The sequence below is a fragment of the Malaclemys terrapin genome, chromosome 2 (genome assembly GCF_027887155.1).
Source record: "Malaclemys terrapin pileata isolate rMalTer1 chromosome 2, rMalTer1.hap1, whole genome shotgun sequence".
Taxonomy (NCBI): domain Eukaryota; kingdom Metazoa; phylum Chordata; order Testudines; family Emydidae; genus Malaclemys; species Malaclemys terrapin.
The window spans coordinates 130,837,227-130,860,961 of NC_071506.1; the positions used below are offsets into that span (position 1 = coordinate 130,837,227).

Here is a 23,735-nt window from a genome sequence, read left to right on the forward strand (position 1 = left end):
TAGTACATTCTCAAAGCACAAATAAATGTATTTTCTTAGGACACACACACAAAGATGTGTGATTGGGGGGTTTCTCCAAAAACATTCACAGTGGAACTGGAACTAAGCCTGGGAATATTTCAGAGTTTTGAGGGAATCAAAGTAAGAAGCTGGAATGGAGCAGAGAGAGTGATCAGCACAAGAAACCGGGAATCAGGGTTCATGGGTTCTGTTTCTAACTCTGCCTCTCACTACTTGATCTTGGGCAATCCACAACCTTTCTGTGTCGGTTTCTTCTTCTGTAAACTGGCAATGATACTTATCTCACAGGGGCACATGAAGTACAATTTGTTAATTGCATTGAGTTTGCAGATGGGAAGTGCTTTAACAAAGTCAAATATTCTCCTCCTGTATTTTATTTGGGTGGTTGTAGCAACAGGGGTAAGTAACAATAAGGCAGACTGCTGTAGGGCTCTTGCTGTATTTACCACTGTGTCATACAGACCTGCTATAAGCAGCGTTAAATGACAGTGATAAACATACCCTCAGCCAGTTGTTTTCAGGAGCAGCCCCACACTAGTGAGCAACTGGTGGGGCTGCATCATGGCTGGTGGCACCGAACATGGTTAGCATAGCAGTTTGGATGTTGAAAATAAGTTAACATCTAGAGCTGGTCAGGAACTCTTTCACGTTTTCACAAAAAAACCCCGATTTGTCAAAACGAAAATGGTTTGCAAAAAGGTTGGGTTTGACAAGGCACCTGACTCAAAAAAATTGTTAATCTCAATTAAAAAACAAAACAAAAACAAAGTCTAAACTGGGAGATTTAGACAAACTGAAATTTTCATTTTGAGACAATTACTTTCCATTTCAAAATTTTAGTAAATTTACAATAAAGTGAAAGATTGAAATTAAATCAGTCAATTTTGAAATATTTCAATCAGGGCCGTAGCAGCAAAGAACATGGCCCCCTCCGAACATATGTCTGGGTGGGGCCCCTTACAATGCAGAAACTGGAATGCGGTATTTTATACAAGATACAGGGTTCATATTATGTATACATAGGCCTACAGTGTACATGTATTCTGTATTTACGCAAAACGCTTCTTTCGAGCCTTGTTCTCCGCAAATTGGTTAATCAATGCATCATAGTCCAGAGATCTGCCAATCTTGTTTTCGATTGAAATAACTGCAAGCGCAGAAAGCCTGTCATCTGTCATGGTTGAGTGCAGGATATTCTTGATCAGTTTCATTCTGCTGAAGCTCCTTTCAGCACCAGCGACAGTAACTGGTGTTGTACAGAAATCCAAACAACTTATACCACTCCACGAGTTGGTCAAATCGCGACGAAACAGAAGATATGGCCTGATCAGTGAGAACAAGAAAGAACTGCGATTTGAATTTTTCTTCGGCAGAAAGACGACTCGAATCATCAGCACATTCGTAATCAAACATTCTCTTCTTACATCGCATCATGGTTTCTGGAAACACCTGCTCAATACCCATATGCTCTGCTATTTCACGTGCATTTGTGACCAGAGAGATATATCCTGTATTTCGATAGTCTTCCAAAAACTTTTTTAGCACCGACTTCTGCCTGCAATAAGTCAATTGACATCTGGTGACTGAATTCATTTGCTGGTTTTATTGACGTGAAATAGTATATCGTACCACGTGTACACAGTCAGAACAAAAGGCCACGTAGTAACATGGTCTAAAAGCGCACCGGCTTCTGTTGCTGTAATGCCATCTTTTCGAGCGCATATTCTCGCAAAGATGACAAAGCATTGCACAATTCTTCAAGGTGATAATGCAATGGCTTCACAGCATCAATTCTCGACTCCCAACAAGTGTCCGATAACCCTTTTAACAGATATTGGCATATGTTCTTGAAGTATATCCCAACGTGAAGGTGAAGAAGAAAAGATAACTTATATTCTGTTAATCAGACCGAAAAAAATCAACGGCATATTTCGATGACTTTGCCGCATCTGAGATCACAAGATTCCAAGTGTGAGCTCCACATGGTACATACAAGGCACGGTCATTTATTTCTAGCATGCGGGCTTGAACTCCTTTATTCTTTCCTCTCATATTTGCGCTGTTATCATAAGCTTGGCCTCTCATGTCAGCAATGTCTAGTCCTAAGTTGTTTGCCTTTTCAAGAAACGCTTCCAATAAGCCCTCGCCAGTTGTATCATGAACATTAAGAAAACCAACAAACGCTTCATGAATATTGACACTATCTTCACCGTTGCATTCAACAAAGCGTAACACCACACACATCTGTTCTTCATGTGACCCGGCGGGAGTACAGTCCAAAATAACTGAATAGTATTTTGCTTTTTTAAGCTGTTGGCCTCTTGAATGTTACTAGCAACAAGTTGAATCAGCTCGTTTTGGATCTGTGGACTGAGGTCCTGAACATGTGTCTCTGCCTTCTTAATCCTCTGTAAAAGTTCGCTGAGGACAGTATCGTACTTTGCAAGCAATTCAAACAGTCCCAAAAAGTTGCCATTCGAAGGATTGCCAAGCTTTTCATTACTTCCTCGAAATGCCAAGTTTCTTTCGGACAAGAAAATAACAACATCAACCATGCGTTTGACAACATTTCTCCATAAATCTTTCTTTCAGAAAAGCCTGCAATTCGAGTTGGTCAATAGATGTACGGTTTACTATGCCTATCCGGAGGTCAAACCATTTCACCATACAGTCTTGATGACCTTTGCCTGTTTCATGCTGCTGAAGTCTTTTTGACAGTGCTTTCCAAGCAGATGTTCCACGATGTAGCGGTATGTCACCAGTGCCAAATAATTTACAACAAAAAAATGGCATCTTTCTGAACTGATTACATTAACCATGAACGTCTTATTTTCTCGCCATTTGCCATGGTTCGATAGAAATGAGTACTTGTGAACTTCCGTCTTTCCTCGTAACTTTCATTCTGCTGCGGTGGGCCACATGCAACAATGTCACATACTTGCCTGTCCGATATTATAGATGGCCAATCTCCTGGATCATCAGTCAGTGATTCAGATACTTCTTTCCCGACAGCAGCTGCAATATCTGTCACAGTTTGTTTGGTAGAACAACTGGCTTCACCTTCGACCTCACTTGAAGCACTTCTGGATACGATTCGTTGCTGCTAGTGCGGTCCGTTTCATGTGCCTGTACCTGTACGTTAGATTGCAGCGCAAAATACATTGACAACTTTGGAATTTTTTCAAGTTCCTTCTCGGCATCTTTTGCTGCCTTTCGTTTACTAGCTCCGCTCTTATACGTTCTCTTAGACATCACAAAGCACGCTTCTGCGTTGGAAACAAATCGTTTCAAACGATAAAAAATTAAACAACTAAATCAATAACATTTATCCGCCGACCGCCATTATGAATGCAAATGGACCCATTCAAAGAATGTGTCCAACTAAAATTTGAAACTGACCGACAGACAACTGCTGTAGCCAATAGCATTATGATATATCATCATAACTTCAGGGTTTTGTCAGTAAAACCGACATGGATTGTGCAATAGCGTCAATAAATGTCACTTATCTAGTTATACCTGACATTTTTTTTTTTTTGCCACTTTTAGGGGCCCCCTTCCTTGCGGTCAATTGACTAAATCTAAAAAAGATTTGGGGTTTTCAGTTTGCAGAAATTTGAGATTGACTTTTTGTCCCAATTCAGCATAGGAAAATTTTTCAAAATATTAGATTCTCATGGAACAGGAAAATGGTTTCTTGCCCAGCCCTATTAACATCTACGTCACAGGTGAAACTCACTGCTGCATGATATTTAATAACTTAGGATGATCTAGACATCAATTGGACATTTATATGAATAAAAGCTCATTGGATATGATCGAGGTCTATAAAATCATGACTGGTGTAGAGAAAGTAAATAAGGAGGAGGTGTTTATTCCTTTTCAAAACACAAGAACTAGGGGTCACCAAATGAAAAATTAATAGATAGTGGGTTTAAAACAAAAAAAAGGAAGTCTTTCTTCACACAACACATAGTCAACCTGTGGAGCTCTTTGCCAGAGGATGTTGTGAAGGCCAAGACTATAACAGGGTTCAAAAAAGAACTACGTAAGTTCATGGAGGATAGGTCCATCAATGACTATTAGCCAGGATGGGCAGGGATGGTGTCCCTAGCCTCTGTTTGCCAGAAGCTGGGAATGGGCAACAGGGGATGGATCACTTGATGATTACCTATTCTGTTCATTCCCTCTGGGGCACCTTGCATCAGCCACTGTCAGAAGACAGGATACTGGGCTAGATGGACCTTTGGTCTGGTCGCTCTTATGTTCTTAAGCTGCAGTGACAGTGGGAGAGACAAAAATGCATGGGTTGTTAATCCTCATTCTTCAGACCACAAGGTGAAAACTCTTTTCTTCCTGATCCTTAGTGGTAAAGCACAACTACTTATTTCCAGCCCCACCAAAGGATGTTTAAGTCTTGCAATTCATGAGCTTGCATATGTCATCTGCTCACGACACACATACACAAATATAGCCACAGCATGAGAAGAATGGAAGTGTACAGGGACATCTCACCTGCCATCCAGAGAGACACAATATCGTATTATTTCTCAGGTAGAACTGTTTCCCTGAGCCATGCAATTAAAGCCTGACACATGCTTCTCTAGCTCTGAGTCCCTAAGTGTTTCTTGGCCCCTTTCTCTCAGGCTAGTAAAATCAGAGTTTAGTGGCTGATGGATAAATTGCAGAGACATAACATCTGTGCCTCTATCCCAGCTCTTCCAGTAGCAGCTCTGTATTCCATCTTTGTTCTCTGGGAGCCTGTGTGACAGGAGAGAACAAGCGAGTCATGGGGCAGAGATCATTTAGTCCTTGATGTACAAAGCATTCCAAATACAACTCTGTAAATTTACTGTTGCGAGATATCTGGCAATTTTAAGAACATTCGTTTCATACATTCCCTACTGCCATCTGTCGGTTGCAATAGGAAAAGTCATTCAACAGCAGAGACATGGAAGAAAGTCCGGTCAGCTCAGCAACGACGCCACTTCCTTGGGATTTCTCAGTTGCCTGGCACGGTCCCAAAAACCTATCCAGTAATTAGATACTATAGTATTCCTCCTTACATCATCCATCGATATCAAAGCATCTCTACTGAGGAAATTAAGTATTGTTATCTCCACTTTACCTAGGGGAAAACTTGGCTACAGAGAGGGAAAGTGACTTGCCCAGTCACAAGGCAAGAGCCAGCTGTGAGAACCAGCAATAGAAGCTACCAATCCAGAATCAGGGTAAAATTTTCAAAGTGCCTAAATCCCAATTTGCTAAAATAAGTCACCTTTGAAAATGAAATTTAGGCACTTTGAAAATTTACACTTGGTCTGGTAGAGTGCAGGCAGAATTCGTGAGTTCTATTCCCAACTCTGCAGCTGGCTTTTGAGACTTCGGCCAGGTCACGTCTCCTGTCTAACAGGTTCCTAATTAGCAAAGAAGAGTACATAGCCACCTACGTAAAGTTTTGAAGTGAATAAGCAGAGACTGTGCTAATATATTATTTTCTGCTCTCTTTTCAGAGGAAACAAAGGGGAATTCTGTAAATTAGATAAAAAGATTAAGAGGGTCCAGATAAGACTTCTTACCTCAAGGCATAACAAGAGTTATTGTCAGCCCTAGCCATAAAAATGACTTCTGCAAATCCAGGGCATGATTTTTAAAAAAGACTAGTCATTTTCTACCCAAATGTAGGCATCCTAAATACACTTTATTTCCCCCAAAGTGATAAGCACCCACCTTCTGAAAATCAGCCCCTTAAAACACACCAAGCTAGGTACCCAAAATTAGGAACCACACTTGAAAATATTGTCCAAAAGCATTACCAGCTAAGAGTATTTCTAGAGTACCCAAGTAGCACGCTGGCCGCATACAGACAAACAAAAACATATCAAAACCTTGCCTTTGTGTATTTTCCAAACCCAGCTGTATTCAGGGGGATCGATTTGTAGTCTACAAACATCCCCAAAAAGAAACAGACAAAACACACCAAACACGTGCACGTAATCCCACCCCCTGTGGCTCACAATGTTGTTTCTTTATACTTCCTACAACAACGCCCATAACCCCATAATGCTCGCATCCCCCAGGTTCCGGTCAGATGGGTACTGTGCCCCGTCGTAACAAAGAAGGACGGCACATCTCACACAGCCGTGTGCAAACCCCATTCATCACGCGTCAGAACCTGAAGGATCAACACGCTGCAGCCGCGCTCGGGGGGGCCATGCCACTCCACTGGCTTACTGCTCAGGGCGAGCGGAGCGCGCCCGCCCCCAGCCCGAGTTGCCCCTGGATTCCCCTTCGCCCCCAACGAGAGGCGATTTACAGCCACGCCCCGCTCCAGCTGGCCCTTATTTCCCATCCGGGCCCCCGTGGAGCGGCAGGGTCGGAGCCGGAGCCGCCATCTTATTACGCATGCTAATATATGCATACCCGCCTCCCCTCTACTCCGGCGAGCGCGGCTCGCTCTCCGCCTTTACGGCAGCGCGGTGCCCACGTGGAAGGGAGGAGGGGATTTGCGACAGCGCTGGGAAAGGCAGGAAGCGCGGCGTGGTTTCCGGCAGTTGGGGGAAAGGGGGCTTCCTGGGGAGCGCGCCCCCCCCCCGGGCTGGAGGGGTCGGGGAGTCTGGGCGCTTTGCACCCCGGCGGGAGCTGGGTCTCCCACTCACACCACTGGGGGGCTGCACCAGGGGAGGGGACCCCTTGCCCTGAAGAAGGGGGGCATCTGGTACCCCCACCCTGCTGAAGGGAGATTGCACCTCCCCCTTCTCAGGAGGAGAGTCAGTGCCTGGGGGGGGGTTTCTAGCTCTCCCCCCCCCCCAAAGACGGGAGCCAGGACTGGTGATTATCTCTCCCCCCCCCCCCCCCCCCGTAGCTTTTCTATACCCGGGGGCCAGGGCTGGGCACGAGGGCCCAGAGTGGCATTGGGGGTGGGGGAGTCCCCCCCCCCGCTGTTAAAGACATTTCCGGGGGGGGTGCCAGGCTGCCTGGGCGAGTGGGGTGCAGGGTTAGGGTAAGTGTAGGAGAGGGGGTGGGGTCAGAGCTTAAGGGTGGGGGTTACAGTTGGGGGGCAGTGTAAGTAGAGAGGGTGGAGCAGGGGGGTCAGTATAGGGAGAGGCAATTGGGGTCAGGGTGTGGGGGTCCATCGGTGAGGGAGAGAGTGTGGGGGGTGGCTGTGGTCAGGATTTCGGATCAGTGTAGGAAGGGCAGTGGGCTGGGTGGGGGTGTCTCTGCAATCAGCACCATGGAGCTCAGCAGCCTGCTGAAGTCCCTGCAGCTGGAGAGGCCACCAGACAGGGGAGACCCCGAATGCCCAGCTGCCACTGCCCCCACAGCAGAGCAGGTTCTCTCCCAAATCTTGTTGCTTTTCTCAGCGGAGGGAGTCAGCAGCAGTGCCAAGGTAGGGATGGTCAGGGACCTGCGTGTGCTCTTTGAGGCTGCAGACTGCCAGTGGCTGTTTGGGGGCTGCCACCCCAATGTCACCCCCAAGTTGCTGGGGGACTTGGTGGCTGCGCTGTGCCACTATGCAGCACTGCCAAAGCAGGAGTCGGACACCGGGGGCCCAACCAGCAATGATGGCTTTTACACCACAGTGGCCGATAGAACAGCAGACGTTGGCTTGGTGTTTCTTAGCCTCCTGGCTAAAGTGGAGGGATCCAAGTACCTGGGTGCCGTGGTGGTGAGGCAGGTGCTGCCACATTGCCTAGGACTGATCTACATCTTTGCTGCAACACACCACACAGAGAAGCCGTGGACCAGCCCGAGGTCTCAGTCAGTAGCACAGGAACTGCTGACCTTGCTGGTTCAGGTTGCAGGCTGTGGGTCAGTGGCTGAATTTCTCCAGGGAGGAAGCGAAGATGAAGAAGGGAGGTTTGCTGCTGTGATGAGACTCCTGAAACCAGAGCTGACTAAGTAAGTAAGATCAATTGCCTGGTTGGGGGGGGGGGGGGGGGTTTGCTTGGTGAGGCTTGGCACTAGTGGGTCAAAGGACTGGAGATACTGGTGAGCATTGCAGTGAGGTGAGGGGCACTGCTGGACTGTGGTCAAGTTCTGAATCTATTGAAACACTTGTGATTTCAGGAATAAATAGTTCACTGAACAAGCTTTACTGAGAAGATAGGGCAGGTAGCTGAGATCAGTGAGGGTACCTGGGTTGGGGAGAATCAATTAGCCAAACATTGGATCCCCCCTAAAGTTGTATGCACGTTGCTGCCTGCCCCTCTGGCCTGGTCATTGTTCAGCACATTACTGAAATAAACAATGTGCCTCTTTGGGGCCTGTTCTTGCACTTGTTCTCCTTGAAGTTAATGGGAGCTGTGCAGTAAATCAGGCCCAAGGGGTTTCAGAGGTGTACCCCCAAAACTAAGGCACCCAAAACCAGTGGCTACAGAAACAATGGGTCATGGGTAGCATAAAGATGCTAACTTTGTAATGTGGTAACACAGTTAAATAGAGAGAAGGGATAAGTATATTACTGTATAATGTTTCTCTAGTCTAAACAAAAGTCACTGTTGCAATGATTGATTATTGTTATGTCTCTGATATTTACAGGGCAACTTGTAAATAGCTAAAATAATAACAATAATAATTTGTGGTTACTTGTGAAAATGTTCCTGTTAATGTTTTATTTACTTGGAATCTATTTTCTACTGCTAGTTGCCTTGTCACCTTTTTGCTGGTTAAAGTGTCAAAGACTTTTTACAGAGCAAGAAACTATTTGATTTAAAGGGAGAAAAGGTTTGCATATAAAAAAAACCAGAAGTCTGCCCTAATCATGGATTAGTCCTGGTCTGTGACCTGAATCTTGTTGTGTGATGCTGCAGTGAAACCACTTTGTGCATTTTTCCAGAGAAACTTGGAAGCGCAACCCTGCCACAAAGCATGTGTTCTCCTGGACACTGCGTCAAGTCACCCGGCCATGGCTTAGCCGTCACCTGGAGAGTGTCCTCCCACCGTCACTGCTCCTCTCGGATGACTACCAGGAGGAGAATAAAATTCTGGGCGTGTGCTGCCTGCATCATATCATTCTCAATGTGGTAAGGAAAGATCACTGCTGGAAGGAGGAGGGACCATGTTGCCATAGGTGAACATAAGGAGGAACTGTGGTCTAATGGTTAGAGCAGAGGACTCTTGAGTCAGGATTCCTGGCTCTGTTGTTAACTCTCAAGATGACACTGGACATGGCACACCATTTCTCGGCTTCATTTTTCTACAGTGTTCAAACTGCAGGAATAGTGGCAGCTGGAAAATATCCATGTCCATCTGTGTGTGACTCATAAAAAGGTGGATGCTAATCGGGGCTATTTATAAAATGCTGGGCAAATCTTGAAGTATTTCCACATATGTTCCCAATTACTTTAAAGTTAGTTTTGTGGGGGTTTTCCTGGCAGTGCTGCTGTGTGCTGTTTTGTAGTTTAAGCAGGAGCAGGAACTCAGTTTAATAATAATAATAACACTTCTGCTTTTCTCTATACTTTTCACCTAGTATCTCTTTATAGACACGCATACCTTTACCATCTCCCCCTCCTGTCAGGTTGGTGACTATTCACCCATCTATAAAAGATGGTAAAAAAAAACTTATGGCCACATGGTGAGTAATGGAAATAGAACTCAAGTGTCCTGTTTCCCAATTCCCTCTAAGCATTAACCAAACAGCACCCCTTGCTTGCTGTTCCTCGTTTGGAGGAGTATTTTAATAGCCCTGGTTTGAAAAGCACAGATGTGCTATTACATTCTCCCTGGACTGTGAAGTGTAGCACAGCTAGTTTCCTGTTCTCTTTGTAACAGAGCTGAGGTGATCAGCTTTGTACAGAACTGCTGTATCTTCCATCACCTTGAATTACACACACTTGTTTCTATGTTGTTGCAGCCAGCTGCTGATTTGAACCAGTTTAACAGGGCACAGGTTGTCTACCATGCACTGTACCATCACCTCTACGTACGGGAGGCACAGCTCATTCAGGTAAGCCACTGTGGTTTAGTCTAAACCATGATCAATCCTACTGGGATTTTAATTAATATAATGGATAGCTCAGAGGATTGGGATATAGAACCTCCATTTTCTAGGTCACCCTTTCTAATCTAGCCTTAGGTTACTACTATCTGACCATTGGTTAGTGGCCCCCATATGAAATGAATTTGGATCTCAGTTAGGTCTTAATGGACAGGGAAAAGGACCCCACCTCCTGGCCCCCCTGTTTGCAGTCTATGTGGAGAGGCCAAAGACCATGAAAGAATGACATACGTTCTGGTGCCCTAAGACGGTGATTCTCAACTAAGGGTACGTATACCCCTGGGGGTACACAAAGGTTTTCTTGGTGGGTACGTCAACTCATCTAGATATGTGCCTAGTTTTACAACAAGCCACATAAAGCGCACTAATGGAGTCAGTTCAGACTAAAATTTCATACAATGACTTATTTATAGTGCTCTATATACACTCTGCACTGACATGTATGTACAGTATTTATATTCCAATCAATTTTTATAATTATATGGTAAAAATGAGAGCAATTTTTCAGTAACAGTGTGCTGTGCCACTTTTGTATTTTTGTCTGATTTTGAAAGCAAGTAGTTTTTAAGGGAAGTGAAAGTTGGGGGTACACAAGACAAATCAGACTCCTGAAAGGGGCACAATAGTCTGGAAAGATTGAGAGCCACTGTCCTCAGACTACCGAAGAAGCTGTACAATGACTCCTTCCCTGCTTCTCATTGCATCAGGTGGTGCTGCTGTGCTTGCTGGACCTGCTGCAGGTTCTGGAGAGATCCCCACAGCGGCTGTCCCAGGAACCCAGAACCACTACTCCCTGTCATGAGGTCCTGCAGCTAGTTCTGACTCACATGGAAGCAGAACACCGCCTCCCACTCCGGAGAGTGTATGCCAGGAACCTGCCTGCCTTTGTGAAGAGGTAAGAACTGTGCATTAGTCCTTTGGTGATTACTTATTGGCCCTGGTAACTTCCCTCCATGACTTTTCTTGTCTTGGCAGACTTGGCATCCTGATAGCACAGCATCTGAAGAGGCTGGAGCGGGTGATTGTGGGATACCTGGAGGTCTGTGATAGTCCAGATGAAGCAGCCAGATTGGGAATATTAGAGACACTGAAGTGCACCATACAGCATGCCTGGCCAAGGTACCTTTAGGAGAAATAGCTACAATAGGAAGCAAAACCGGAATGCTCTCACCCTTACTGAGCTACACATGCCTGGGGATCTGAGGAAGACACCTTGGACTGAGTGAGAAATGGATTTCTAGTCTTGAGTTCTATGTCAACAGGACTCACTGCTATCACAGCACTGAAATCCCCTCTACAGCGATGCTAGTTGAGAAACAGTCCCACAGCTAGACCAGTCCTCATTTTGGCCTCACTTGACAACTGTGGAAGAATTACCACACACAGGAACGAAGGCTGCTTTTCCTGCATGTAGATCTTAGGATGAATTAAGCAGCACTTTATGATGACTTTAGTCCTATATATGCAATCTTTAATACTCAGTTTTCTTTGCATTCAGAGAATATTGACAGCCCCTGGTGGTTACATTAAAACGTGGGAGTCATTCAGCCTCATGGCCACAGTATTTGCCTGCATTTTAGGAGAGTTCAAATCACAAGGGTGGCTCTAGCCAGTAGGTTACTGTGCAGTGAGCTAGGCTGTGAATTGACAGCTCACCGGCTTGTTGTGTGGTAACATTCCATGTGGACACTGTTGCAGCACCATCCAAGTCCCAGAGTGCAGCTTGGCACACTTGAGTAAGCCAAGCTGAACTTCAGGGCTTTCACTGCGCTGTAGCGACGTGTATAGGGGATGTTACCACGCAATAGATTCAGACCCTGGCTAGCTGAATAAAGTGACTAATTGTGGGAAACTTATAGACTAATAGAAGTGGGAGGGGGAACACACTGTATAAGCCCTGTGCTGTCAGGCAGTATTTCCTAGCCTTTGGGCTTTAAGGCAAATGCTAAACTACTCTTGCTGCTTTAAAAATGAGCCTCTTGCCCCTGCCTCTGAAGTGTTTTCTAACCTAGCATGTAGTTTAGGCTGCTGTCCTGATCACGACTGAGCCCAATTGCAGTCTAGAGCAATGCACAGTTGAATGGCAGACAGGCACTCTTTAGTAAGTCGGTCCTGCAGCGGTTAGGACATGCTTTCCCCTATTCTCCACTGTCCTAGAGACAGGCTCAGGAAGAGGTTCTTCAAAGTGTCTGTTTTCTATCACAGAATGGCATGCAGGCTCGCTGTGCTCCTCAAGGCCCTGCTGAGGATGATTTGGGATGTATCTACGGATGAAGGCCTGACACCACAGCCAGTGAAAACAGCCCTGCTCCATAGGGCCACAGAGTGCCTGATCCTGCTGGATCACTGCTCTCAGGGACAAGTGAAGGTGAGCCAAGGACTCCAAATCTCATTCTGTAAATCTGTTTCTTTAAAGGGAGAAAAAAAAAAAAAGTACTGGTGACTTTTTAGGACAGAATATCACGTAGAAGGGCTCTGGGCATGTGGGGCTTTTTTTGGCTTTCCCTTAGCAAAGTCCTGGAGTCCACAGCAGCATCTGTAGTTAAGGGAGACAGCTAAACACACCACCCTTTTGAAATTGTAAGGCTCTCTGGGCTAGCATGTAACCATAAAGGTACATAGACAGACAGGTGTACTCTTCTCTAAGTGATGCAGAAGGTGGCTCAGGAGGTAACTTAGATACATACACAGGAAATTGTGGAGATATACAAATGAACCATTGAAGTACAGGGACATTACCACCCCACAGTGCCTCAGTGTTTGCAGTACCCTTCTCCAGTTGCTGCAATGTAATTAAGGTGGGTAACAAGAGAGTAGTACCATATGAGGCCAAACAGCACTGAAAGTGAGGTGTTTGTGCTTTTCCCCTTTCAGATCCTGCTTGAAGGAATCTACCACAGCTGTGATGACTGTAGCCTTCGGGCATGCATCAGGCAAGTGCAAGAGAACACCTGAGACACAGCTACTAATTGCCAGAAGCTGCTTTTTTGTTTTTTATTACATTAAAATATTTAAATTTCTGATTTTGCACCAGTCAAAATGCCCCCTGCTAAAGTCACACTGTCAGGTACTCCTCCAGCTATACAGTCCCACTGTCCAGCACACAGCTCAAGTTTATATCCTCCTTCGAAGGCGTCAAGTTGCTTTAGATTTGGATGCAGGTTCTGTTTCCTGTTCATACTCTATTTCAATGTAGGCTCGTTTTATCCTGGCTGGTCCTTTCACAGGAGTTTTGCCCTTGGATTTGGAGTGACAGGTTCTCTCCACCATCTCTCTCTCCTCTTCCTCGCTGGAGGATTTGTCATCCTGCTCCTCCTCACTGCTTGTCGCCAGCTTATCCATGTCCTGGACAGGAAGGAAGACAGGAGGGTTAATACAGATACTGACTTGAAAGCGCTGTATCTTAACTAAGCCTCTGCTCCTCTGCAAATGCATTACTCCCATCATGTAGGTCCTGGCTCCCTGTTGTCTATTCCATGCTGCCTTTGAAGGAAATAGAACAGATACACTGCACTCTGATATAACATGTGAATCCAATTGCTCAGGTGCTAATCCCATGAACACCGCTCTGACCACAGCCAGAGTGAAGGATGTTTGGGATTAAAAGGAGATAAACTGGGTAGTTGCAGGAGGACTGAAAATGGCAGGATGACCAGGGCTGCATTCCATTGATTTAATATCCGTTCATGCTCTAAGTTTAGCTATAACCTATCAGCCGGTTTAGTGTAATCATTGAGCAAGATCAGGGTCAGAACTTTTGGTGTCTGTATCACTGCACATACATTACACCCCTTGCCAGTTGATGGGTAGCTGAATCAGGCTGTTTCACATACCTCAAAGTCACTGAGGTCGCTCTCATCTACCTCTACAAACTCCCGCTTGTCAGCATCCTGTAAGAGATCAGGTCAGAAATTGAGCATCGAGACTGGATACACCATGTGAGGACTGGAGGACGGATATGCGCAACCCACTCGAATACTGGGAGTCAGGGTCCTGGACCATCTTTTACACAGGAGCCTGTAGCCCTGTCCCCCATTTGCTACATAGAAGATTCAAAACTAAGTGATGAACTAATAGCAATACGCTCTCCTCACCACACAGCATTCACTAAGAGCAAATTCCAGAAGTGAGTGATGTATTTGCCTGGTTTTTCTGCTGAGCAAGGGACTTTACTAACTGCAACAGTGGCATACAGCAGGCTGCCTTCTGCAAGCAACAGTGGTATCTCTACGATCTGACAATTTTCTCAACTAAATCCCCCAATTATTGGCACTGATTCTTAAGTAAGGGATTTTAACACTTGTAGCAGGTTACAGACAGTCAAGTTATCTGCAAAGGGTTTTGGGGTTGGAGGAAGTGACTAGGAACAAAGCTAAAAGCCAGACTCCCATTGTACTTGGCAAACAATAGGAGAGAGGAGAATGGAGACGTGAGTGAATATTAATATGCAGTTGTCTCCTTATACACCCCTCTTCTGCAAAAGTCATACAACCCCATGTGCGTGTATATATATATAAAAAAATGGGTCCAGCACTACCGCAGTCATGGTTTAACTGCCCCACTCTGATAAAAATTTTAAAACTATTACCTCCTCTTCATCCTCTTCCTCCTTCTCCTCCGTGTCAGACTCCGCTTCGCTCTCTGCATCCTGCTGTTCCAGAGCCTTGTCAAAGGCATGTATGGGGAAGTTATAGATATCTCCGTACTGAAAGGAAAACAAGCACCTGCTTTAAATCATACCAGGAAGATAGTTCAGCTAGGAACTGACTCCTCTTGGCTATAGTTCACACCATGCTGGGGGCTAAGAACACAGGTTATACCAGGGGTCGGCAACCTACGGCATGCGTGCCAAACACAGCACGCGAGCCGATTTTGAGGGGCATGCTGCCTGCCCGGTGAGAGGAGGAGGAGGGGCAGAAGGGCCGGAAAGCGCCACGCTGGGGGAAGAAACGGGGGGGGGGGTGTGGATCTTGGCTGCCGCAGGACCAAGCTTCTACCTCCTGCCCCTGGAGGGGAGAGCGGTGGGGGGGGGTCCTGGCCCCCAGCCCCACTCAGCCCCACCGCTCTCCCCTGTGGGGGCAGGAGCCAGAAGCTTGGTCCTGCAGCAGCCAAGCTGCCCCCCTCCCCCGTTTCTTCCCACAACGTGGTGCATTCTGGCCCCTCCTCCTCCCCCCTCTACCCCTTGCGAGGGGGCAGGGAGCGGAGCAGAGCAGCAGCGTAGGGACAGGCCTTGGGGAAGGGGGTGGAACAGGGCATATACCTCCCAGCCCCCTGCCATGAGCCGCTCAGAGCAGGGGGCTGGGAACACCCCATGAGCCGAGCACCCCAGCCCTCTGCCCTGCACCCCCCACACCTCTGCCCTGACCTCCCCTCAACACTAGGGTGACCAGACAGCAAGTGTGAAAAATCGGGACAGAAGGAGGGGGGTAATAGGAGACTATATAAGAAAAATACCCAAAAATCGGGATTGTCCCTATAAAATCGGGACATCTGGTCATTCTACCATTCCCCCCCAACACCCAGCCTTCTGCCCTGCACCTCCACACACACCCCAGCCCTCTGCCCTGAACCCCCCACACACCCAGCCTTCTGCCCTGCACCTCCATACCCCCCTCAGCCCTCTGCCCTGAACCCCCCCCACACACCCAGCCTTCTGCCCTGCACCTCCACACACCCCCAGCCCTCTGCCCTGACCTCGAGTCGCCCCCAACACCCAGCCTTCTGCCCTGCACCCCCATACCCCCCCAGTCCTCTGCCCTGACCTCCCCCCAACACCCAGCCTTCTGCCCTGCACCTCCACACACACCCCAGCCCTCTGTCCTGACCTCGAGTCGCCCTGCTCAGCCCGCTGCAGGCCTAGGTGAACAGAACCCCAGGCTGGAAGCGGGCTGAGCAGGCTGGCGGCGTAAGATCAGCATTTTAATTTAATTTTAAAGGAAGCTTCTTAAACATTTTGAAAACCTTGTTTACTTTACATACAACAATAGTTTAGTTACATAATATAGACGTATAGAGAGAGACCTTCTAAAAAACGTTAACATGTATTACCGACACGCGAAACCTTAAATTAAAGTGAATAAATGAAGACTCGGCACACCACTTCTGAAAGGTTGCCTACCCCTGGGTTATACCAAACTAGATTAGACTAACGGGCCACAGAATCCATTCATCCCACATTTTATTCTGGCCCTTAAGGAATCTGTCCTGACTAGCAGTGTGCACCAGGAAGGGAGGGATACAACTTTACTTTCTTGACCTCTGCATTGGTCACCTAATGCCCTGAAGCATGAGAGTCAGCGCCTGCAAACTCACCCCCTTATCTTAGCCTGCACAGATCTGTTGATCATCAAGTCATTGAAAGGACTTCAGTGATACATTGCAGCCAAAGCTTATGTGCTCCCTCCAGAAGTGAAGTGCAACAGGTGCCAAGTGACCCAGCTATGTGAAATCCAGAGCCTATGCACAACATACCCTGTTTCTGGTTTGGCAGGTGGGGGTAAATCTCAGCGCATAGGTAGGGTTTGCTGGATTTGCTACGCAAAGCTACCGAACTGCCTTGCCCCTTGGGCACACAGAGAATATTTCATGATGATAAAAAAGGACAAATTTCAGTGATCCCTTCCCTTCCCTCCCCACCGTGTGTCTTTTTTTTTTTAAAATCAGCTCTCGCCATCAGCCCTCTCTAAATGTTGCACTGCTACCCTGGCCAAGAGAGCCCTTCACTCTTCTGCAGGTGGCCAGAGGCCTTTCCCAGACGGAGAAGCTGAGGCAGTAAAGGGTTTGATTCTAGCAGGCGGGCGAGACTACTCAGGTTATTCACTGGTTTATTATGCATTTTATGCCAGTCACGTTATACAACACTTCAGGACTGAGGCTCAGGGCCAAATACAGCTATGAACAAGTACAGAGCCAGTGACCAATAATTCTGTCCTCATAATATTAGAGAGCTCGTTTTCGCAACAGCATTCCCCAAAGTCAGAAGAGTGGCTCTGTAAGAACCACCCCCTCTTAGCCTCCCCCATCTCAGCTGAGCTAATGATCACAAGCAAGTGTGAACTCCTGTTAGCAAACATGGCACCAACACAGCAATGGGAGAGCAGGCTGGATTCTATTCTGCCTCATGCTTCGCTGTTCGAATGAGCTTGGTAAACACACCCTACCTTAGCAGAGGGATACACTTTTGTGCTAAGAGACGGGAGGTGGTAACCCTTACCGTTTCCTGCTTTAGTCTCTCCAGTAACTCCTTCTCAATGGCATTGTCCAGCTGAGCAGCAATCAGGGCTTTTTCCTAGTACCAGGGGAAAGAGGAGTTGGCATCAATTCATTTCCAAGATGCAAAAAAAAAAAAAACAGGAGCAGTGGAATCAGGACTGCACAAGAGTCACGTTACCTCTCTCCTTTTCTCTCGCCTTTCAACCTTTTTGCTTAAAGGAACAATCTTCCTCCTGTGATAGGGGAAGAGAGAAGGGCAGTTAGTGAAGATTTCAGTCTACCAGCCACTGATGCTCATCGAGTGAATGTTTATTCGAGTCCCTCCCCAGCCTCCGATACAGGATGCTCCCTGCTCCCCACCTGGCACAAACTGGCCTCTCAAAGGAAACTTAGGTTAAGCTTGTAAAAGTGCAGTTTTAATCAATTTAAGCACGTCTACATTAGGGTTGTAACAAAATCAATTTCAAACTGATTCAGTTAGATGGACATAAGGATTTATTTATTTATTTTAAACTATAGACCAGCCCTAAGAGAGACAGACAGGCTGATGGTATGGAGCAGAAGGAAGGAAGAAGGAAGTGAACCGCTATCACTTACTGTCGCTTGAGCGTCAGCTTCCGAATGCGGATCAGATACTGTGTGATCTTGGTGAAGCGCTGCTTGCATTTGTGCCGGATGAAGCGTGGCCAGTAGATGAGGTTCTCATCTATCTCCTCCAAAGCTTTCTCATAGTTCTTGCTCAGTCGGACCTGACGGCGAGAAGGAGGATGAAAAGCTTTGGAGCAGAAACAATTTTGGGACATTCTCACAAAGGGGAGTGGAGTTTAAGGTGGTTGTGGTGCTACACCACTTCCACTCGTTTTTTTTTTCTAAAACCCAGCTGTCAAGAGGAAGGATGTTCTTGCAGTTAAGACACTGGACTGGGACTCAGAAGATCTGGCTTCTAATCCCAGCTCTGCCACAGACTCCCTGTGTGACCTTGGGAAGTCATTTAATCTCTCTGCTCTTATTTCCTCTTCTATAAAATGGGAAAATTCCCTTCCTACCCTTTTGTCTGCCTTGCCTATTTAGACTGTAAGCTCTTTGAGGCAGGGTGTGTTCTAACACAAAAGGAATTCAGTCTGTAGCCCATCTATCCAATCCTTGGTCTCTCTGCTGATGCTACATACAAAGGATCCAGCTGTGGTGATGGCTTTTGTGACATGGACACTTGCGAATGGAATTATGTCCCAGCATCTCGTTTTACAGATTGACAGCTGTTCATTGGCCTGTCAGATGAGAACTGAGGATCTACCAACTCAGATCAGATTTGAAAAAAAGAGGTTCAAGTCTATGTATTAACAATCCCCAGAGCCAACCAGACCAGACACATTCAAAGAAAAAAATCCCTTGGCCATTACTTCAAAGGAACACTTGTAAAATGTTCCTGGTTTCCGATTCTATTGATCATAGGTTAGATTACAAATGAAAGCCTAGCAATTTGGTCAGTGATTCATCCATTCTGTGTTCTGCCTAGTGTCTTATACAGCCTCCATCTCCATGGTATCTTCACGTCTCCCCAAGTCCTATCCCAGTTATACAGCTGAGGCACAGAAAGATTCACAGAGTGTCTGTGGCACAACTGAGAATTGAACTCAAATCTCCCAAGACCCAGCCTTGAGCTCTAACATAGCATCTCCTGGCTTTCTAAAGAAACAGTCAGTGTAAAATGACAGAGCTAATAGTCTGTGAAAAGCAGGGACTACGCTGCCGTTGGATATTTTCTTGGTGTAAGATATTTCATTAGGAGGTTAAGTGCCATAAACTGCAGTGACACAAGGGTTCTGCAGGTCCAGTATACTGCATTCGTGCTCAGCAATAGAGGATATGTTCTCTCCAGAACAGCTGGTGCTTTTATTTTTATACATATGTTGAAGAAAAATTAAAATAATGTGGACTAGAACAATCCCACGATGGAAGTGTCTGTATCCCATTGCCAGTCCTGAGCTGTTTCCCCACGTCAGAACCTACTAGTTATACCACCCACACCTAGGGACAAAAACATCAGGGTTGATTTAGGTGGGTTTAAAACAAGAACATTTTGGATAGGTTGTAAATAGTGGAACTTGTTTTTAAAAAAAAAAAAAAAAAAAAAAAAAAAAAACAGTGTCATCAACTTGCTGGATTAAGTTTCAGGTTCGGTATGGGATTTAACTCACCCGCTCCCAGAGTCGATTGGGGAAAGCCGCCCGCTCTATTGTCTTCATGTACAGATAACACTGACCTAAGGGAAAGAGGAATAACTTGAACTCACCCAAACCACCACTAGGCATCCAAGAGACAGGCTTAGCTCGTCCCAGTCACTGCAAAAAACTCCAGCACTGGGACACTTGTCCAGATCTCCAATCTGTTGTACTAAGTCTCAGCCAGGCTACCACTGACAGACACAGAGCATCCTTCCCCACAAAGAGCATCAGACAGCCCTACGGAGATGCAGCCACCTTCGAGGCGGAGGGCAACAGCAATCTGCTGCACAACAGCTGTGCAAGCGAGGGGGAGCAGGAGGCCACAGACCTCAAGGCTGACTAACTCTTAGAGGAAAGTCCACAGGGACAGGCAGCTTTCACACCCACACAGGGCAGAGGTCTCATACAACTGAACTGCACAGCGGGGCAAAGGGCTGAGCCCACCCTGTGACTCCAGAGGGTATGTCTACATTGCAGCGTAAACCCAGGGTCGAACTCAGGCTCAAACCTAACCCTCCTTCTGTCTACACACAAACCACGCTAACTTAGGGTTTCCTGGGGGTGGCGGGTCTGAGCCTGAATCAAGCCGACATGCAGGGTTCAAGCCCTAATGCTTTGCAGTCTGGATGCAGCCCCACCGGACTTGTGCTCTGGGAATATCACACAATCCGATGGGCTGACTTTCTTTGTTCTCTGCACAGTCCAGTTTGGTGGACAGTCAAGTTTTCCAACCCTGCACCACGAACAAAGGGCTAGAGTGGCCTCATTTTGGGAGGGCACAAGGAAGTCTGGGATATGGGCAGTTGGACTTGAGCCTGCATAATGCAGTGTAGATGCAGGAACTGCAGGTTGGGACTCAGGTTTCAACAATTCGTAACCTGGGATTACAAATGAGGGTAGATGCTCAACCCCTCTGCTAACTTGAGTTCTACTAACCCAGGGCTTACACTGCAGTGTAGACATACCCAGAGAGTCTAGGGGCTTCAAACCTGAGGCTGAGAACCCTGAGCCATTCCCTCTGGCCTACAGTTAGCTTAGCGGGGAGGTGAAAAGAAAAGAACACAAAGAAAAATTCCTGAAAGCACAAAGCTGGGCAATTCAACCCACTGGAGAGAGAGAGATACACACACCAGCCTTAATGCAGGGCGGATGTCTGGCTGGATATTTTACCAACGTGCATTTGAGACACAAAGAAGCCTTAAAGGGACCCTATCAGCCAGAGGAAAGAGAGCAATAGCTGCCCATGATTCCAGTGAGAGAGAGAAGGGGAAGGGCTGTGCAAGGTTGCGAGGCCCTTGCTGGGGCACTGCAGAAGTCTCACCTTTCTCCTCTTTGATAGTTGCATACTGGCTGTTTGCCAGGGGACAGGATGATCGGTTGCACAGACCTGTCAGGTTATACTCATTGCGGCAAAAGTTGTGTGTTTTTGTCCTGGAAAGAAGGGACTTTATATGAGCTGCTAACAGTAACACTGAGCATTCCATCCGAGAATCTCACACCATACAAATACTCATGCATTAAGCTTCACAACTGCTACTGTCAGGTAGAGAAGGATTATTATCTCCATTTTATAGATGGGTGAACTGAGTCACAGAGACACTCAGGATATGTCTACATTGCAGTAAAACACCCATGGCTGGCCCATGTCAGCTGATGTGGGCTCACAGGCCTATAAATTTGCTCTGTAGATGTTTGGGGTCAGGCTGGAGCCCAAGCTTTGGGACCCCACAAGCGGGGAGGGTCCCAGAGTCCAGGCTCCAGCGTGAACCAAAACATCTACACAGCAATTTTTAGCCCCGCAGCCTGTTAGTTGATCTGAACCAGCCACGGCCATGCTGTGGGTCTTTTATTCCAGTGTAGATATACCCTGAATTTCCTAACCTTTTAATTCCAAATTGTTGGTTCCACCCCAGCCTTAAGAATGTGCAGAATTCCTGAAGCAGTCAAATTAAAGCGCTAAGGGACACCCTATTTGAAACAGATAGCACATGACCCTGGCAGCCAGGAAGTCATCCTCCCAGTAGCAACCTGGGTCTCAAATCGGAATCTGAAGAGCAAGATGCAGAGCTGGATCCTGAAATACTCACTTTATTTTGTATGAGCAGAATTGTTTGTTTCCAAGACTGTCCCAGACAACCTGAATAAACAAGAGGTCAGTTAGTACATTTCACAGTGTAGCACCTGCATTTCTAGAGGAGCCAGTCATCCAGGACTCTCTCAGCACTTTACAAACATTCATTAACATCAGAGGAAAGATCTGGATTATTATTTCCATTTTACTGATGGTAACATTGAGGCACAGAGCAGTAAACTGTCTGGGTCGAAGTCAGACAAGTCAGCAGAAGATCCTGGAATAGAACACAGGAGCCGAGAGTCACATGGCAAGGAAACCAAGCTTGGAGCATGGTGCTTTGCACAGCGTGTGTATCCATACTTTCTCTTTGTTTTTTGTTTGTTTGTTTTGGGGGGTGGGTTCACCAGCAAGGAAGGATGCACTGTTGCTGACACAACAAGTTATTGTAAGTTTTCATAATGTAAAACAAACAACTACAAAAACCCAAACAAAATATTAAAACCCACTAAAATGGATGCATGGTTCTCTAAACGAGCATATGAACTTTCTGTAATGTACTATCCCATCCATTGTGGGTGTCTCACAGGTTTTCATTTTAACCCAAAGCTCTTTCGAATAGAGACCATGTCTCCTTTGCTGTCTGTAAAGCCTTGAGGCATTCCAAGCACTATGGTTATAATTATAGTAGTGTTGAGTACAGTGATAATCACACACAGTATTTAAACACACACACACACACACACACCAGCAATGCAACTCGCTGCATTATATGCCAAAGCAGCAGCCATCTGCCAGCACATGAGCATCACAGATGAAGCCACAGCTGCTTGGACAAACCTGCAAACCAGAGCACAGGCACTTCGCTGGCTCTTGTCGGGCTCCTGTCCTGACCATGCTCTTTAACTCCCAAGACAGTCCTGGGGGTGACCCTATGGTTACCTACCATGCAGGAAATCCAATTTCCAAGCCTTAGAGGGGAGACCCTATTAGTAAGGGTCCTGTATATTCATTCAGGAGACCTGGTTGCACATCACCACACCTTTCTCCCACCCCAGAGACAAGGAAGCAGGAGGGGGTGGGAGTAAAGAGGCACCCAGGTGCTGCCCCACTCCATGTGCTGAGCTGCCACATGCGAGATCTGGGTCTGCTTTCCCCGTCTAGGGCAAGCAGCCCCCTGTACCGCTGGGCAGGGTGGCACATTCCCCTGCTCCAGCATGGCCCGCGCCCCATGGGAGCCGGTGGATCCGTAAGTTACAGAGAAGGGGGCTGGGACCCAGACTCTTTAGGGAGCCCCAGTTTTGGGGTGACTGAGACAACCACCCGCTAGTGCCGCCTGGCTGAGCTGCAACCAGCCCGCGTGCCTGTGACCTCCCCTCCCGGCCACTCAGCGCCCGCCCCCCACATGCTCTGCACCCCTCCGATTTCCACGTGGGTAAAGGGAAGGGAAGCGCGGCCGGACGCAACAGAACCAACCCTGCCTTGGGGGCGCTGATTGGCTAGGACGCAGCTGCCTGGAACCGGCGGACGCAGCCGAACCAACCCCACCACAGACTCACATCGTCCGAATGCATCTCGCCTCCGCCGCTCGCCTGCTCCGGGCTTCACAGACAACTCCACGCCGGCCTGTGGCTGGTCGGCTTCAGGGAGTCGCCATGACAGTGGGAGGGCACAGGGCAGAGCCAGTGCTGGGCTCTCGCGAGATCGGGGGAGGGGGAGGGGGAGGAGAGTGGGGAGTAGAATTTGTGGGGGAGGTAATGGGGTGAAGGGGCTGATGGGGAGGGAAGGGGGAATGGGAGATGGAGGGGGCAAAGGAGGAGGAGTTGGGGGTGTTGCGGAGAGGAGGGGGAGTGATGCAGAAAAGGGGGAATTGGGGTGATGGGCTATGTGTGGACACCCCAATATCTACGGCTTCCAAGACCAGCTTCTTTCCTCTTCTCCTGCCTAAGAGCTTTGGGCTGGTGAGAAACACCAGGGATAGTTCTGGGTAATAAGACAAAAGGGTATCCTGAATATCAAAATGTGGGATGTAGTGCGCACCTGCGGCCAGTAGATGGCAGCAAGAAACCTCTAACAGCTGTTCATTGACCCTAACTGCGTAACTAGGGCTTTTGGCTTTCGTGGTCTATTAATTTCGCTTGGAGAGGGTGGGATATTTTTAGCACTGCATGAATTCTATGTCCAAAATAGAGTTTTGGGGACT

At 47.2% G+C, this 23,735-nt stretch overlaps 2 protein-coding genes, 1 long non-coding RNA gene and 1 other non-coding gene across 6 annotated transcripts; 1 reads left to right on the top strand and 3 right to left on the bottom strand.

The window, feature by feature from the left end:
• Positions 1-837: 837 nt before the first annotated feature.
• On the bottom strand, positions 838-6,829 carry LOC128832276 (uncharacterized). 3 transcript variants are annotated; one of them, XR_008443951.1, is made up of 3 exons: positions 5,601-6,829; positions 4,193-4,782; positions 838-3,287 (listed from the first exon to the last, which is right to left on the bottom strand). It is a non-coding gene; the product is annotated as an uncharacterized LOC128832276 (long non-coding RNA). The 3 variants fall into 3 exon arrangements; XR_008443950.1 differs by having other exon boundaries at positions 4,193-4,295; positions 4,537-6,829; XR_008443949.1 differs by having other exon boundaries at positions 4,193-6,829.
• Positions 6,107-6,205, bottom strand: LOC128833298 (small nucleolar RNA U13). The gene has a single exon (XR_008444186.1). It is a non-coding gene; the product is annotated as a small nucleolar RNA U13 (small nucleolar RNA).
• Positions 6,830-7,148: 319 nt separating the features above from the next.
• TTI2 (TELO2 interacting protein 2) lies at positions 7,149-13,044 on the top strand. Its single transcript, XM_054018660.1, has 7 exons — positions 7,149-7,923; positions 8,861-9,047; positions 9,881-9,973; positions 10,732-10,919; positions 11,000-11,143; positions 12,230-12,392; positions 12,899-13,044. The coding sequence occupies exons 1-7, from the start codon at positions 7,256-7,258 to the stop codon at positions 12,977-12,979; spliced, it is 1,524 nt and encodes a 507-aa protein (XP_053874635.1). The 5' UTR covers positions 7,149-7,255; the 3' UTR covers positions 12,980-13,044.
• MAK16 (MAK16 homolog) lies at positions 12,991-23,205 on the bottom strand. Its single transcript, XM_054018661.1, has 10 exons — positions 23,092-23,205; positions 21,549-21,598; positions 20,783-20,892; positions 19,435-19,499; positions 17,834-17,985; positions 17,415-17,469; positions 17,238-17,312; positions 14,613-14,729; positions 13,858-13,914; positions 12,991-13,369 (listed from the first exon to the last, which is right to left on the bottom strand). Exons 1-10 carry the CDS (start codon positions 23,104-23,106, stop codon positions 13,160-13,162), a joined length of 906 nt encoding a protein of 301 aa, XP_053874636.1. The 5' UTR covers positions 23,107-23,205; the 3' UTR covers positions 12,991-13,159.
• Positions 23,206-23,735: the final 530 nt, after the last annotated feature.

Coding starts and splice junctions, on each gene's coding strand:
- TTI2 (XM_054018660.1), top strand. CDS start 7,256: ATGGAGCTCAGCAGCCTGCTGAAGTCCCTGCAGCTGGAGAGGCCACCA. Junction 9,974..10,731: donor GGGAGGCACAGCTCATTCAG/GTAAGCCACTGT, acceptor TCATTGCATCAG/GTGGTGCTGCTGTGCTTGCT. Junction 12,393..12,898: donor GCTCTCAGGGACAAGTGAAG/GTGAGCCAAGGA, acceptor TTCCCCTTTCAG/ATCCTGCTTGAAGGAATCTA.
- MAK16 (XM_054018661.1), bottom strand. Junction 19,500..20,782: donor AACTATCAAAGAGGAGAAAG/GTGAGACTTCTG, acceptor TCTTTCCCTTAG/GTCAGTGTTATCTGTACATG. Junction 17,470..17,833: donor AAGCTGACGCTCAAGCGACA/GTAAGTGATAGC, acceptor CCCCTATCACAG/GAGGAAGATTGTTCCTTTAA.